General features: G+C 38.7%; 3 protein-coding genes across 3 annotated transcripts; 1 reads left to right on the top strand and 2 right to left on the bottom strand.

The window, feature by feature from the left end:
• Window positions 1-3749: 3749 nt before the first annotated feature.
• Window positions 3750-6493, top strand: LOC21409711. Its single transcript, XM_010110588.2, has 2 exons — window positions 3750-4536; window positions 5278-6493. The coding sequence occupies exons 1-2, from the start codon at window positions 3857-3859 to the stop codon at window positions 6125-6127; spliced, it is 1530 nt and encodes a 509-aa protein (XP_010108890.1). The 5' UTR covers window positions 3750-3856; the 3' UTR covers window positions 6128-6493.
• Window positions 6494-7871: 1378 nt separating this feature from the next.
• LOC21409710 (receptor protein kinase-like protein ZAR1) lies at window positions 7872-10836 on the bottom strand. Its single transcript, XM_010110587.2, has 3 exons — window positions 10803-10836; window positions 9215-10694; window positions 7872-9026 (listed from the first exon to the last, which is right to left on the bottom strand). The coding sequence occupies exons 2-3, from the start codon at window positions 10677-10679 to the stop codon at window positions 8371-8373; spliced, it is 2121 nt and encodes a 706-aa protein (XP_010108889.1). The 5' UTR covers window positions 10680-10694; window positions 10803-10836; the 3' UTR covers window positions 7872-8370.
• Window positions 10837-12836: 2000 nt separating this feature from the next.
• LOC21409709 (protein PLASTID MOVEMENT IMPAIRED 2) lies at window positions 12837-15546 on the bottom strand. The gene is made up of 3 exons (XM_010110586.2): window positions 15488-15546; window positions 15095-15226; window positions 12837-14968 (listed from the first exon to the last, which is right to left on the bottom strand). The coding sequence occupies exons 2-3, from the start codon at window positions 15218-15220 to the stop codon at window positions 13193-13195; spliced, it is 1902 nt and encodes a 633-aa protein (XP_010108888.2). The 5' UTR covers window positions 15221-15226; window positions 15488-15546; the 3' UTR covers window positions 12837-13192.
• Between the last annotated feature and the right edge of the window lie 239 nt (window positions 15547-15785).

Here is a 15785-nt window from a genome sequence, read left to right as displayed (position 1 = left end):
AGCAGGAATAGTAATCGAATCACCGGCAATGCTAGAAGCAGCCGAAGTCGTTGCATTAGTGGCATGAGTAATCTCAACTGGAGCAGGGAAACTAGAAGGAAGTGGTGATAAAACTGCCATAGTAGGAGCTGCCGGCGGAGGAGTCACAGGGGTGACACGCTCCTCAGTACGCACCACAGGGATGAAAACCATATCATCATAAGAAGTGCCATTAGTAGAACCTGGAGACTGGATAGTAGCAAACGGAAATGATAATTCATCAAAGATCACATGCCTGGAGATGAAAACACGGCCTTCGAATTGATGACCAACCTGCTTCCTTACCTTTCGTAACCTAGCATTCATGATTCACCGAACATGTAAACCTCACCGAATAGATGGTTATATAGGTCAACCATAGAGATGGAGCCCGGCCACATCCTTTGAAATGGAATGCTTGTTTGGAACAGCCAGATATTGGGATGGGAGACGTGCCAAGAACAGGCATATAGTGTGGATGGCTCTAAGCTCAAGACTCCGCACTTAGTTCGAGGCGTACATGTCTGAAAAGATAAAAACTATGCCTTTTACGACTTCGTCCTTATGGAAGATCTGGAGTATGCAGCCCTACTTAGGTTAGGCTTTCCACCATCAGGCCTTTTGAAGTCGGAAGAAAGGGAGGCATTCCCATTTTGGGCGGAACAGATCTACTAATTCTTTGATTCCAGTTAGTAAGAGGGATCTTGAACTAAGAAATAGGTTCTAGAAGCTAAAAAAGGGTATCCTGAGCAATTTCAATAATCGGGTTCATTGATATTCCTGGTATAGTAGATGCTATCACACATACAATCATACTCAATTCGATGGAATTGTTTGATCACAGACCAGAACCGACCAACCTAGCAAAAACCGATCAGAATAGACCAAGAACAGTTCTTGCAAAAAAATTAGAAAACATACATTTTTTTCATATTTTTTAGACTTTTTGGGTATTAATAAACATTATAGTTTATAAAAGTGAAAAAAAAATTGGTTAGAAATGAGAAAACCTAGAACAGACCAAGAACAGACTCTTGTAAAAAATTAGAGAACATACAATTTTTCATATTTTTTAGACTTTGTTCTTGGGGGCACAGAAACGTGTGCCTTGTGCGTGGACTGGAAGTGAGAACGAATGACAAAACAAAATGAATACCCTTTCTCCATCCATCGGGATGTTTCTACACTGCCTGTGAGGGCATCCAATGACCACATTTTCATGGCGGGCGGGACCCACAAACGGGTCGGTCTCGCCAAGAAGCGGTGCCGGTGCCAAGTGTTCTTTTTTCCTTTTTTTTCCCTCTAATTTTGAAAATGTATATCAGTGGAATTTTGCTAAAATCAGACCACCGGGCGGAAACGGGGCGGGTCAAAGCGGGGGTTAAATCATGTAATCATGTTGTAGTTTTCAATTTTGTTTTTAATTCGATTCTAATAGGAACACCATATAATTGCACTATCCTTTTTTTCCTTCTATTTTGCAAAAAATCTAATAGAAAATACTAAATGGGATTGATTTACCACACGTAATACAACGCGTGAGTTTTAAAATTTAGAAAAAAAATTAAAAATAACCTCAAAATTTAGAAGTACTGATGAGATTAAGTTTAACCCATAGATATAAATAAATACAAAAAAAAATTAAATATCTTTTAGTCTTTTTAAGTAATACTAATGACACCAACTTAAATCTCAACTTTATTACCCATCTCTCTATCTCATTCTCACCTTTCTCCCTCCCTCTCTCTCCTTGTGTGTTATCTCTCTTTCTTGACTCTCTCCGCTGCTCGCTTTCTCTCTCAACTCACTCACTCTCTCTCCATGTATCTCTCTCTCTCTATCTATCTCTCTCGGCTCGACTCGCTCGCGCTTTCTCTCTATTCTCACTTACTCTTGTTGCTGACGATTTCTGCAACGTGCGAGATTCTCAGTGGGAAAGGTCGGCCAGAGCATGACGAGGATCAATGGTGAATGAAGGATCAGAGAGAAGAGAAAGGAGGTCGAACAATGTGAGGGAAAGGTGTTTTTGTTTTTGTTTTTATTTTAAATAATAATGTCTAAATATGTCGTTATTTCTCATACTCTAAAAATCTGTTATAAATTTTTAATTCTCACTTTAAAATATGTTATTTTTCTCCTACTTTTCTTTTCTTCAGGCAAAAGATTCTCTACTTTGTAGACCAAATATGGTAAAAAAAACATCTTTAGATCATCTTCAATTTAATGTTATAATTAATGTGTCAATTGTAAATTTAATATTTGAGCGTAAAAAAACACTCTTCAATTCAATGTTATTTATTGTGTCAAATTTCTCATATGCGATACTTTATTGATTGCTATTGGATGAACTTTTTTATTTTTTCATGTAATCATTGCAACTTTCATATGTTCTAATTACTTTAAAAATAAAATATTACTTTTACAACTTTAAAAGCTTAATGATGATGGGAAAATATAGATTTACCATTTCAATTAACATTATTCATTATAGTAAAAATGAAAATAACATACTATATCATACTTTTTGATACCAAATATACAATTGACATTAGCACTTACATTATAGATGGTTGCTGATGCCCAACAAATCGCAAGGTACGGATTCGGCCCAAGCCCTACAACACGACTCAAGGTATGGTACGTGGACCCAAGCTACGCATTGGAGACTTCTACGTGGGCTGTGGTTTGGTAGGCCAAGGAACGTGAACGAGCCCATTTTATCCAGTCCGATTAGCTCTCCTACTTAAGGGAAACTCTTCTCTTCTCATGGTGTCCGGTGGAGCTCCTCTGAGCAAGTAATGCTCGGGCGTTCTTCCCCAAGCTAAACACACATCAAAACCCAACATCAACAACCTAAATACAAGCCAAAAACCTCATCTTTTGCTAGTTACAACTCTTGGTTTTTCACTTACCGAAATACTCCTCGGAGAGCTCTAATCTCTATAACTTCCAGTGGAGTTCCTCTAGAACATGTTTCTAGGCGTTCTCCCCATTGGACTGTTAAAGCTTTGGATAACCTCTGAGAATACCCAACCATGGCTTACAACACCCAAAGTTCATTTCTGTCAACCGACGTGCTACGTCCGTCGAAATCGTTCTATTCACAAACAAATGTATATAATTCAATTACATGCTTAGGAACTTTCTCCATAAACCGGTTACATTCCTCTCTCACGCCATGTGCTCACTAGAAGTCTTCATCGGAAACTCTTCACTATCTTGGAGCCGGAATCGCAACGGATGTCACCCTCGGATACCGCTGTCCTTAGAGTCATCCGGGTTTAGCCTAACCCAACCGGGGCCAACATCTTCACTTGGGCCATCTTCGACGTCAAAAATCACACTTAGAAGCTCATTAGCCTCATTGTTGGGGCTCTTTTGGCGCGGGCCAGTCGTGGAGGGTGTGAATTTTAAGAAAGTGTTTAGTATAAAGATTTATGATATGGTTCGAATTATAATTCATAATTAACTACAATATTTTTTTCATAAAAATTATATATAAATTAAAAATAATTTTAAATTCATAAATAATTTTAAATTTTTGGAGAGGATTGACGCGATAAGGAAGAAATCACACGTACGACGGTCGGAGCCACCTGTGACTCAAACAAAAGCACACAAATCTCAACCCCACGTAACGTACACATGCATTGCTCGATTACATTACACCTGTGGTCCCATCAATTTCCCCCGTTTTTCTTTTTCTTCATTCCTCTTCCTTAATACCAACTCTTTTTCTTTTTCCTTCTAAGTAAATCAAAATCTCTTTCCTTTTTCTTTTCTTCTCTTTTCTTCATCGCCGATCTCAGATCTCTCTCCCGGAACCCTAGAAACCGCCATGGATACACCAGCTACGAAGCTCCGGATAATGTGCAGCTATGGCGGCCACATAGTCCCCCGCCCCCGCACCAAGTCCCTCTGCTACGCCGGCGGCGACACCAGAATCGTCTCCCTCAACCCTCTCAACACCACCACTCTCTCTTCGCTCGTCTCTCATCTCAGTTCAAGCCTCTCGATCCCCGCGCCGTTCTCTCTCAAGTACCAGCTCCCCAACCACGACCTCGACTCCCTCATCTCTCTCCTCACCGACGACGACCTCCTCATCATGCTTGACGAGCTCCAACGCCTTTCTTCATCTTCCTCGTCTTCTTCGTCGCGAATCAGACTTTTTGTGTTCTCGGCGAAGGCGGAGACGAAGACCGCTCAGTCGGTGATTCAGCACCCGAAGACGGAGGCCTGGTTCGTCGACGCGCTGAAGAGCGCCAAGATTATGCAGAAGGGGAGGAATTGCCTGCTAGGGCTTGAGGGCGAGGCTCAGAGCGAGGATTTGATTGGGAATGGGATTGGTTCTTCTTCTATGGCGGAGTCGATGGTGTTGGAGACTAGCTCGTCGTTTGGGTCAACGTCTTCTTCAACTTCTTTGACTAATTTGGCTCCGGTCAAGTCTAATGTTGAGGAAGGTACTACTGGAGTGCAGGATTGCAAGGTCAAATTTATTTCTTCTGACGCTATTGCAAGGTACTCTGACTTGCGTATTCGGTTGATATTTTATTTGATTTTGACGTTTTCTTTGTTATTTCGTGATGTTGAAGGCTCGTATATTATGAAGGGATTGATATATCGATATCTTTGTTATCAAGTTTTCATGAGTATTTCACAAGAATGATAGCTCTCTTTTTTTTTTTTTTTTGAGTAATTTTCAATTGTTTCGTTTAGAGCCTCAATATCTTCGTCGACAAGTACCATTATAGGCGCCAATTTCAGTTTAGAATTTCAGTTTTATTACGATAAAAAAACTCCCCGAAACAATCACATTTAAATTTTTACTAACTTTTTACTACAGCTCAGCACATCTCAACCCAATTTGAATTAAAACTTTGAATCAGCGAACTAAACAGGCCGATAGTTTATTTTCTATACGACGGAGGAAAAGTAAAATGACAGTGAAATTTGGACTTTTGACACTTTTTTAAATCAAATTTCGTTTTATAGTATTTCAGCCCAAAAAAAAAAAAGGTTATAGTAAGATAAAGCACATGCTGAGACTCTAGCAAGGCTTGATACTGTAGTTCCAAGAAGGTTATTTGATACTTGACATTCACGTTAAGAATAACATTTGTTTAGGAGTTTCCTCAACAAACACAAACAGGGCATTCCAACTTTACAATGCATTTTGTTTGGAGCAGTTGCATAATAATTGTAGAGGATCTGAATAATTATAGAGGACCTGATTTGGGTGTTTGGCGTTTGATATAACAGCGAAAGTAGTGTTCCAACTGTCACTTATTGCCCGCAAACTGGAGCTTATCAAGACCCTGCTAATGCCGTTCATCATGCTGCTTCAACGGATAGGGTTTGTTCCAACCTCGGTGAATTGGATATTAAAGGGTCTGATGCTTTCTCTGGGATTCAGGTGCATAATACAGTTATGGCCTCCACGTATCCTTTGGAACAGGTGCAGCAACAGAAGGCGCAATGCGTTCAATTGGATTCGCCTTACATACCACAGAATACTCCAGGCTTCGTTCCAATTTCATCATTTTATCCACTATATCACACACAGATGCCTCAGCAACAGCTTATGCAATTCCAATATCAGCCCAATCAGCCGCAGCCCGTTTACTTATTGCCAGTTGCACCGACTCAAGCCTACAATTTGCCTGGGTATGCTGGTTTTATCGAAAATCCAGCTATGACTTCGAGTCAAACTCCGGTGCTCCTGAATCCGTCGTATGTACCTCCCCCACAAGTTGTTCAGAATGAGCCCTCACAAACTGATATATCGCCTAATTTAGCCTCACATTTTCACAACACAGCCCATTCTGCAATACAACTCGTGGCAGCAGCACCGCTACTTCCTGTACCATATAATGAAAATCAGCAACAATCATTGGGTCTTCTTGAGACGCAGCACCAGCCACAGTCTGTTGCGGTCCCTTATAGAGAATCTCCTAAACTTAATAATGAGCCAGATGATGACCCTGCACATATTCAAATATACAAATCTCAGCCTCCACCTCCCTCATGCCCGTCACAGTTCCAAACCATGAACAAAAAAACAGCGGTGCTGTTGTCGGAGGCATTGGATCATTTGCATAGACAGTCTTAAGCAACAGAATAGAACATCTCAGCCACAATGATTTTGTTTCCGACTTGTGAGATGGAAAAGTTTTGGTAGAGTGTTATGGTATTTTCTTACCCTTGTTTGGTTCCTTGTTTTGTAACGACATATATTTTCTATTTCCAGTAGGCATAAACAATTAGTTTCTTCGTCTTACTCTTAGAGGATTGTTTATTTTGTCATTTCCAAATGTTTCCCTCTATAGCAGAAATCAGAGAGCAATAATGTAAAAGTTAATTCTGTGTAAGAGTGTGTTTTAAAATATTATTATTTTTTATACCGTGTCTCGAGTGCTTGAATTACATCATTGATAAGAAGGACGCTGAGTGAGAAGCCATGCAAGTTTTTTATTTTTATTTTTAAGAATTACTTCTTTTACTGTATAGGTAAACGGATTTGATTGTCTGTTTTGTTATATTATTTTCTGATTGTTTACAAAAAAGTTTCAATCAAACAGGGGTTTATTGGAAAATTGTGCTATATTTTTCATACTGTGAATATATTCACTTGTTATTTAAGCATCTCATTTTGTGCAAAAGGTTATGATCTGTTATGAATGATGACAATCACGTCATAACGGCCATGCTTTTGTGTATGAATCTTGTTGCTGGGCCAGTTGTTTGGTGCCTCCTTCGAGACAAGTCTCCTTCTTTTACCCATGCTGCCATAACAGGTGAAACCTTTTCTAGTGATTAACATTCCATCATTCTATATCGAGGAAGATCAGAATCACTTTATTGTTGAATGACTTGTTTTACACATAACAACCTTTGTTTAAAAGGTTTCAATTTGTCTCATTATGGCTAACTCGGTAAGTTTTGTCGATGAATTTACAGAACGACATCAGCTGACTTTGCTGGGGCAACGAAAGATAGGGAAGCAGCCATGCGTTTTAAAATCGTTGTTGAAGGTTTGATTCGAGTTATTGGGATCACTGATATGCACTATTAAACGTAGTAGCAAGAAAGTTACTTCATAGGTGCAGAAATTACTAGAACCATAAAGTGATGTGAAATACGAACATAGGGTAAAGTCTTAGCACCCCTTATTCCACTAACCTAGAGAGAGACTTGCATCTTGGCCTTATCATTTCGTTAGGTTACTGAAATTACTTGGGAGTTTAAAAGTGTAGATCAGTAGATGGGTCTCTTTGATCAGTCTTAAAAGTTCATCAACTGAAAGCTGCATCCTGAAGAAGAAATTCTGCTACTCTTAACTGATTCTTCTCATCTTGTCTGTGTGATTGTTCTTCCAATGTTGTTATTCCCCTGGCAAAGCTAATGGCAGTATTTTAGTGTCCTACTCATATCAGTTCTTGGAAAGTATTTCAAATTTGTTTTCTTTTACGCACTTTTAACTCACACTATTCTTTTTTCTGCATCATTTAAATTTAAACAATTCAACGATGATCAAGCACCATATACATGGTTAGTTTTCATTCTTCTACGGCTTCATACCATTGGCGGTATTTTATCTCAAAGGTTGACTTACGATGCAAAATGTTCCAGGGTAGTATCGGTTGTGGTGATCTTTGGTTTTTCTTTATCCTATTTTACCTGCTTTGGTAGTAGGCAGCCACGTAGAACGCATCAGGCTAAATTCAACGCGTGGGACCGCTTGGCATTTGTCATTAAATTTCAGACAAATTTTGAAGCTTCAGTTTTGGCTCCTTTCCTCGTAACTTCTATATTAAGAATGAATTTTGGTCAACAGTTGTTGTTGGTCAGTTTTATTTCGTTGAAAAAATTATGATGACGAACAGGATGATGGTTACTTGTTTCAAGCGCCGGGAAGATGTGTATGCAATCAATGGTCTTAAAAACTGGTTTTGCTCATCTCCTGGTACAGGGCATAATGGCTCATCATTTTTTCAACAGCATTTCCTTATCCGTACGAAGAAAAACTTTGCAGTCTTTCGGGAAGGGGAAAAAAAAAAAAAGAAAAAACAAAACTTTATTTATTCCATCATAAGTGGACATTTATCCTACTGTGCCAGCTCTCTTATTTATTCAATTCACTAGGGAAAATGCAGTGATCAGCGGGAAAAAAAATAAATAAAAGAAAAGAAAAAGAACAGGGAATAGAAAAATTTCATGAGTACAAAAAACTAAGAAGTTGCCGAACTTGTGATGGAACTAAAAATCATTAGGTGCCTATTTGACACTTCCTTGTCTTCTTCAGTTCCTTGGAAGCATTTTCGCCTTATTGGAGTTGCCAATATGTGGATTAGATTAGCCCAGTCTGGCCAAAACCTCGCAAACGTACCTCATTGAAGGTCTCTTTTCAGGGCTTTTATGGACGCAGGCAAGAGCAACGTTAAGCACCGCAATTATTTCGTCTTGCATGTCCAAGTCATGAGCTAGGAAAGGGTCCAACACATCCAGTAGAGGCTTGCCTTCTTCAATGCTGAGATGGAACCATCGAACTATATCCATCTCCACGGAACCAACTTGTATCAGTGGAAACTTTCCGGAAATCATCTCCAGCATAATCACTCCAAACGAGTAAACATCCCATTTCTGTGATGGTTTTCTGGCACTCGACGCTTCCGGAGCTTTATAGTGAGATCCTACCGCTACCGCAGGCGAACTTACTGGCGTCGTCGCGAGTTCGTACGGCAGATTCTGCGGTGGTGTTTCGGATGTGTTTTGTTCAAAATGGAATAATGGGGATTCTCCAGATATGTTGGCGAGACGACATAGTCCCAAGTCGGAGATTTTTGGTTGCATGTTCTGTCCAAGCAGTATGTTGCTCGGCTTTAAGTTCCCGTGGACATATTTTTTCGGACTGCACTCGTGGAGGTGATTCAAACCGTTTGCTGTTCCTTTGATGATTCTCAGTCGAACAGGCCAAGAAAGTGGTGTGAAGAATACCATCCCAGCTTTCCCTAGTCATCAGTTTTTCCAACAAAAGGTTCAGTCCAATGGAAAATAGAAAACCAACCAATAAGAAACGTAAATTAGGAAGAATAGTTCTATTACTATCAGTACTTGAAAGAAATCAAAAGGTGAAACAAAACAAACTAACGTCTAAGAAAAGCAAATTAGATTGGCCGTGCAGGGATGTGAAAGTTACCATGAAGTGCTGTGGAAAGGTCACCATTAGCCAGATACTCATAAATGAGCAGTTTCTCTTCAACAGACCAACAATAAGCTCTAAGAGAAACAATATTTGGATGCTTGATCTTTCCAATGGCTTCCACTTCAGTTTGATAGTCCTTGAACCTTTGAGAACCTCCTTCACCCAATCTTCTCACTGCCAAGGTAAACCCATTTTCAAGAACAACTTTGTAGACAATTCCGAATCCACTTTTCCCGAGCAAAAAAGCCGATGCCGTTAGAAGTTGGTCGAGAGTGAAATCAATTTGCTGGTCCAACCTCACAAAGTTGTACTGCTCCATATTTTCTGAAGGAGTGTCCAACGCATCTTTTGCAAAGCAGAAAATGTCTTTCCTCACTATTGATGTCTGTTCAATGTTACATCCACCAATCATTTTACCTCCTTTTGAAGTATAAACCTTCTTGTAGGTATAGAAGAACAACCACCCAAAGAAGCAGGTTCCAAGAATGATCCCTGTGACTATAAGAACAACAAAACCCAAGTGGAAATGCTTCCTACCTTTAGCAGATTTTCGACCTACATTTATTGAGGGGTGATCAATCAAGGATTGAGAATTTATGTCGTCGGTGTTCGAAGAACACGGAAGTTTCAATGGTGGTCCACAAAGAAAAGGGTTGCCTATAAAAGCCGTTGGTCCTGCGCTAAGAAGATTATCTACTTGAGGAATTGGTCCACTGAGATTGTTGTAACTTAGATCAATGTAAACTGAGAGAGGAAGTTTTCCTAGGCTTTCGGGAATACGACCCGTAAACGAGTTGTGGGACATGTCGAGGGTCGCTTTTAAAGTTACCAAGTTGCCAAAGTCGAGAGGGATTGAACCAGTAAGTATGTTGGAGGAAAGATTGAGTTTCTGAAGAGTAGTCAGATTAGATCCTAAACCATTTGGAAGAGGACCAGAGAAGAAGTTTTTGTCAAGGGAAAGCGTTTTAAGTCTCTTACACTGAATTATAGAGGAAGGTATTGAACCATTGAATGAATTGTGAGAAAGATCCAAGTGCAACAGATGATTGAGCTTCCCTATTTGTGGTGGAAGAGGTCCAGATAAGGAATTCCCGGTGAGGTTCAAGCTTCTTAGCTCGGTTGCGTTGAAGAGATCCGATGGCAAGCTTCCAAAGAGAATGTTGCCTGGGAGATTCAAATGACGAATCGCGGAGAGCTTTCCGAGATCAGACGATAGAGTCCCGGAAAGTGCCCGGTTTGGAATGCTGAGGGAGGAAACTCTCTGTTGCTTGCATGCCACTCCAAGCCAAGAACACGGAGTTTCATCAGACGAGTTCCAGCTCGTAAAAAAGCTTTCTGGGAATTCTTTCAACGACCCTTTAAAGGAAAGTAACGCGAGCCCTTCTTCATTCAGAGAGTCCACAAAAGCAGGACAGTTCCAGAGAAGCAAAATCAAGCAGCAAAGTATTGAAAAAGCCATCCTTGAAAAGGTAGACTTAACGCAGAAAAAAAAAAAAAAAACAGAAAGAAGCAAAAGGGGATTTAAATAAAGTCTCCAAAAATAATTAAAGAGAAAACAAAGACAAACTAAAAAGAGACTCACCGAGCAAGTTTCTCTTTTGCAGGATCTTTACACGAAAAAAATAAAAAGAAAAAAATGCATGGATTTGTATTCTCTATTAAAATGCATGGATTTGTATGGTAATTAGTGGGCATATGTCTTTCTATCTATAACTCCAGAATGGACTCTTCTTTTTCATGATTTTGTGACCAGTCTGGTTTACAGAATTGGAGCAGCAGTAATAAGGATGTATGCCATGAGGTAATTCATTACAGTTGAATGGAAAGGTGGTCCTTCATATAAAATTATAGCGCGATTGGGGGCGATGTCTGGTATTGATTGGCGGTGAAAGAGCAAATGGAAAATTTTCTAACGACGGTTTGACTAATGTATTGTGTTGTGTGGTCCAACAATAATCATGTAAATGTGTTGCACTATAACTTGACTTGCTTTCTGATTATGTACGTAGGAGACGGGTGTCTAGACGTGTTGAATAATTTAGGCCCCGTTCGTTTCGCGGATTCGAGTTTTCAATTTGAGTTGAGATGTGACATTTTCTGAGAGTTTTTAACTGTAAAAACTTAAAATTGAAAACTCAAATCGGTGAAATGAACGAGATTAACTTTAAAATTAGCCCGAAAAATGATATGACACTAAATAATAATAATAATAATAATAAATAGAAAAAGCCCTTGTCACTTTGTTTTTTGGCTTTTGTCTAGTTATACAAAAATGCAAATTTAGGCGAGGAAAAGAAAGAGAGAGAGAAAAAGTTCCACAAAGACTCTTTAATGGTTGAAGCGATCAACATGACTCGTCATTAGTCTAAGGATTACTCGCTACAGCTATCTAGACGGTAATAATACGATTCCAACTTGCCATGTTTGCTACGGCCTCTGATAGTTTACCCTTGAGGAAGAAAATATTGATGATTACTCGTGATATATAATGCATACGTTTGGAAATGGTAACTGGAAAATTGATCTTTATATCTGCTTTTAGAAAGATGTATGAACAAAAAGGAGAATTTCGGGTAGGGTAAGACAAAAATCTATTGGTAGCTAGCCACGGTTTTAAACTGAACCATCATGTTTTCATGAAGTGCCGTTAAGCTATCATATATGATAATTTATATTAATTTGATATGATTTTGATGTGATCTATTATATATGATAATTTATATTAATTTAATATAATCCTGATGCGATCTAACGATTTAAATTGTATTTTTTTAATAATTTTGCTTTTAATTTTATACAGTGCCACAAAATTCTCCAAACAAAAAAGTGTAACTAGACAAACAAAACTTATAATTTTACATTCCTCTGCATCATCTTTTTGGAATTCAATATTTACGATTTACCACTAACATATTTTTAAAACGGGCAAGTGTGATCGGTTTCTTTATCATTGCTAAGCTTGATCACCTATTTTTCTATGTGACTGTGCATTCTTTATTACAAATTAACACAGCTTCTACCTTCGGTTATGGTGACACTAAGGGCTTGTTCTTTTAGAGTGTGACTTGAGTGTAGTTTTTGAGTTGAATTTGAGTTATAACTTAAGTTGAAGTTGTAACTTGAATAAAATTGAGTAAAGTTGAATAAAGTTGAAACTTAAAAGAACGTGAACTTAAATAAAACTGTAACTTAAATTTAAATTTTTTCTGAGTTTTGTTGTAAAAGAACAACTCCTAAATGTATTACGTAATTTATTGGCCATGTTTGTAGATAAAAAGCACTTGAGGAGAGTCAAGGGAGACAGTTTTTCTTTTTATGCATTTTCTTTCTCTTCCACGTTTCACTTTGTTGGCGATCACAAGATCTTTTAATAATCTTCTTTAACGAGTCAAATCATGCATACATCTTTTTTCTTTCAGGGGAAGTGCCAAGAAATAAGAAAGTTAACTTTTATCCATATATGCTTCGAAATGATTATTTCCAACCTCGTCTTTTTCCTGTTTCAAAACCATTGTCACATCTAAAAGGCAAAAGTGAAAAACAAGGTCCAACAAAGGAATCAAATTCCATGACTTCAGTTCATTGGTACTTTACAGATCAAGAGAAAAAGTACTAAAGTCTGTAATCTGTATAAACCTGATAGATAACACGTAGGAAAAATTCTTATAAACACTCACACACGCACACAAATGAAGTTGCATACTCTGAGTAGCTCAAAAGAACATATCACAAGTCACAACCAATGAGGCCTTTTTCATCAATAAGCAAAGCCAGAGGAGAATACTTTATCAAATGCTCAAAAATATTCAGCACACAATTATATACATCAATGTCTGACTCACCTCACAGCTTGTCAATCTGATTGAGGCCTGACTTATTCAACCTGTAGCTCTTTCAGCTCCCAACAATGGAAATATATAAGGGTTGGTTTGTTAACTTGGCCAAGGAGCAATGTAGAAGATGTACGGAAGCTCAAAAATTCTTGTCTGTCTTGCCCTTGAAGAACTTGGCAATCAAAGGCATTACCTGCGTTCTTTTCTTGACGGGGAAAGAATTCCGAGCCGCCGGTGAGGCAGACTTTCGGAACTTAGCTCGCCTAGATGGAGTTAAGTTTGCATTGCCATTGCCTCTTATGGACTTCTTATGCATTGCAAGTTGCAAGTTTTCTGGCGTCGCATTCTTTTCCCGTTTTGTTCTCCAACTTTGCAGCTCTCTCTCGACTGTCCTCTTCGCAGAAAATGACCTCTCCATTCTGTAGGCCTCTCTCTCTTCTTCCAACCTCATCTCTCTGATCTCTCTTTGAGCAAAGTCTATCTTCATCAAGATTTCCTTCTCATTGGCCTTAATAGCTTCAATCCATGCTTGAGCAGCTGCAACCTTTTTATCAGCAAGCTCTTCAGCTCCAACAGCGCGTCCTGTCAAGTACTCGTATTCGAAGTTCGAGATGGTAATTGAGGAACTATGCTTCAGCACAGAAGTTCTAGCTCCTACTGTATTCTCAATCCGAGATTTTAGATTTTTAAGAGCCAAAGCTTCTGATGACTTGGCTGCTTCAAGCTCTTGCATTGCAGCTTGCAATCTTTCCTCAGTTGAATCTATTTCTGACTCGGTTCTTCCAATTTCTTCCTTGATGGTTGCAGCCTCTTGACATACGAGCACCTTTTCTCTCCTTGCGGTTTTGGCTTCAGTCTTGAGCTGTTCAAGGGTGAGAGATAGATTGGACACTATTGATTTAGCCTTTTCCTCGGCAGCAGATACAGCTTCCAACTTGGCTTTTGCTCTAAGGAGCTTTGAATTTAGATTTTGTACAGCTAAATCTCCTTTCTTTTCTATTTCCTCCAATCGAGCTGTTTCCTTCTTCACATGTTTCCGCTCATTTCTTATGATATCCATTGAGGCCATGTACTGAAAACCTTCCGCTTTCAATGAAGCCAGTTCTTTCTTTGCTGCCTCTAATTCTTCAGTGACTGATTGCAAAGAAAGTGAAGAGTCCAATTCCTCACCTCCTCGAAAACTTGTTTCCAAGCGCTTCAAGTTGTCATTTCTCTGAATTCTCTTTTCCATTTCCTTAACCGATTGCAATTCATTCTGTAACATATCAACATCAGCAATTGTGATTGCCAACTTGGATTCAAGCTCTTTGGAGTGCTCAACCTCATCAACAATGTCATTAATTTTCCTCCTTGTTTGTTCAATTGCACTCGCAAATTGACTGGCTTCCTTTGCTCTCTCAGCTTCAATCTCTCCATACTCTTTCAATGCCTCAATCCGGGCCAACTCAACCAGCACTTGCTCCTCATTCACCTCCTCAGTCTCCTTCTTGACTGCCTCCAAAGAGCTCGAATGCGACCTGATTTTCGATCTCGATGCCTCAATTTGCTTCTCTGCCCGCGATTTCTCTTCCAAAACCGAAGCCATATCAAGTTTAAGCATACGCAATTCCTGCTTTACTGCTTCCAATTCCTTCATAACTTCTGAATACTTGTGAGTCTCCATATCCCCAAACGCCAATGCCCTTTTATCCTTCCTTGTTGATTTCCTCAAAGTAGTTTCAATCTCCTGCTTCTGTGCCTTAGCTTTGGAGTCAGATTCTCTGAGCAATGAAGAGAGATTTGTCACCGTCGTCTTCGCATCCAAGAGCTCAAATTCCGCTTGTGCTTTCAAAGAGTCGGCTTCCGCTCTTGTCTCTTTATATCTATCTATATCCCTCCTTGCCATATGTAGTTCTCTAGTTTTTGAATAAGACTTCTAATGAATTTTATCAAAAAAATACAGACAAAAAACAAAAATCAGAAGAAATTCAGATGGGTTTTCTCTTGCATAGTAAAAACAACAATGTTAAGAGGTTGGTAATTTAGTTGTCTAAAATCATACCTCAGAAACATCAATTTCTGGTTTCTTCAATGAAGACCTGCCGTTAAGAATCTTATCACCATACAGTCTAATGGCTGCTTTCACAGACCCAGTTCTTCTTCTGTCATCAAACTCTCCTCTATTCATTATGACCTGTTCAAGTTGAGACATACTTAACACAAACTTGTTCTCATTTTCTCCTTAAAGTTCCTAACTTTCTTTTAAGCTCAAATTGGAATCTGGGTTGTATTTAAAAAATAAAAAAAAAAAAAAATAAAAAAAACACTAAAAACTTCTTCAACCCAACAATTGCAAAGGAAAAAAAAAAAAAAAAAAAAAAAAAAAAAAAAAAAAAAAAACTAGTCTATGAATAACTAGGAAAATTTCACAGAATGGGATAAAGAGAGAACATACTCACAAATGTTTGTCCAAAAAGTACTGTGCTATAAGATAAAGAACATGAGATAAAAATGTGTTCTTCTATCCAAGTTAGAGATTTTGGTTAGTTTTAGAGGTTTGGTTGAGTGTAAAGGGAATATAGATAAAACGGCAAAGGGAGAGTACGTCCTGAATGATGATGATTGGCTGATATATTGGGAAAATCGCCAGCCATTTGATTTATGTATTTTTTGGCTCTTCACAGCCTTTAGATATTATTATTGTTTTCAAATGCTCCTTGGACCTTTCTCAACCCAAAAGCTCCGGTGCAAAA

Source organism: Morus notabilis, unplaced genomic scaffold (genome assembly GCF_000414095.1).
Source record: "Morus notabilis unplaced genomic scaffold, ASM41409v2 Scaffold518, whole genome shotgun sequence".
NCBI classification, from domain to species: Eukaryota; Viridiplantae; Streptophyta; class Magnoliopsida; order Rosales; family Moraceae; genus Morus; species Morus notabilis.
This window is presented reverse-complemented; position numbering and strand designations above follow the sequence as displayed.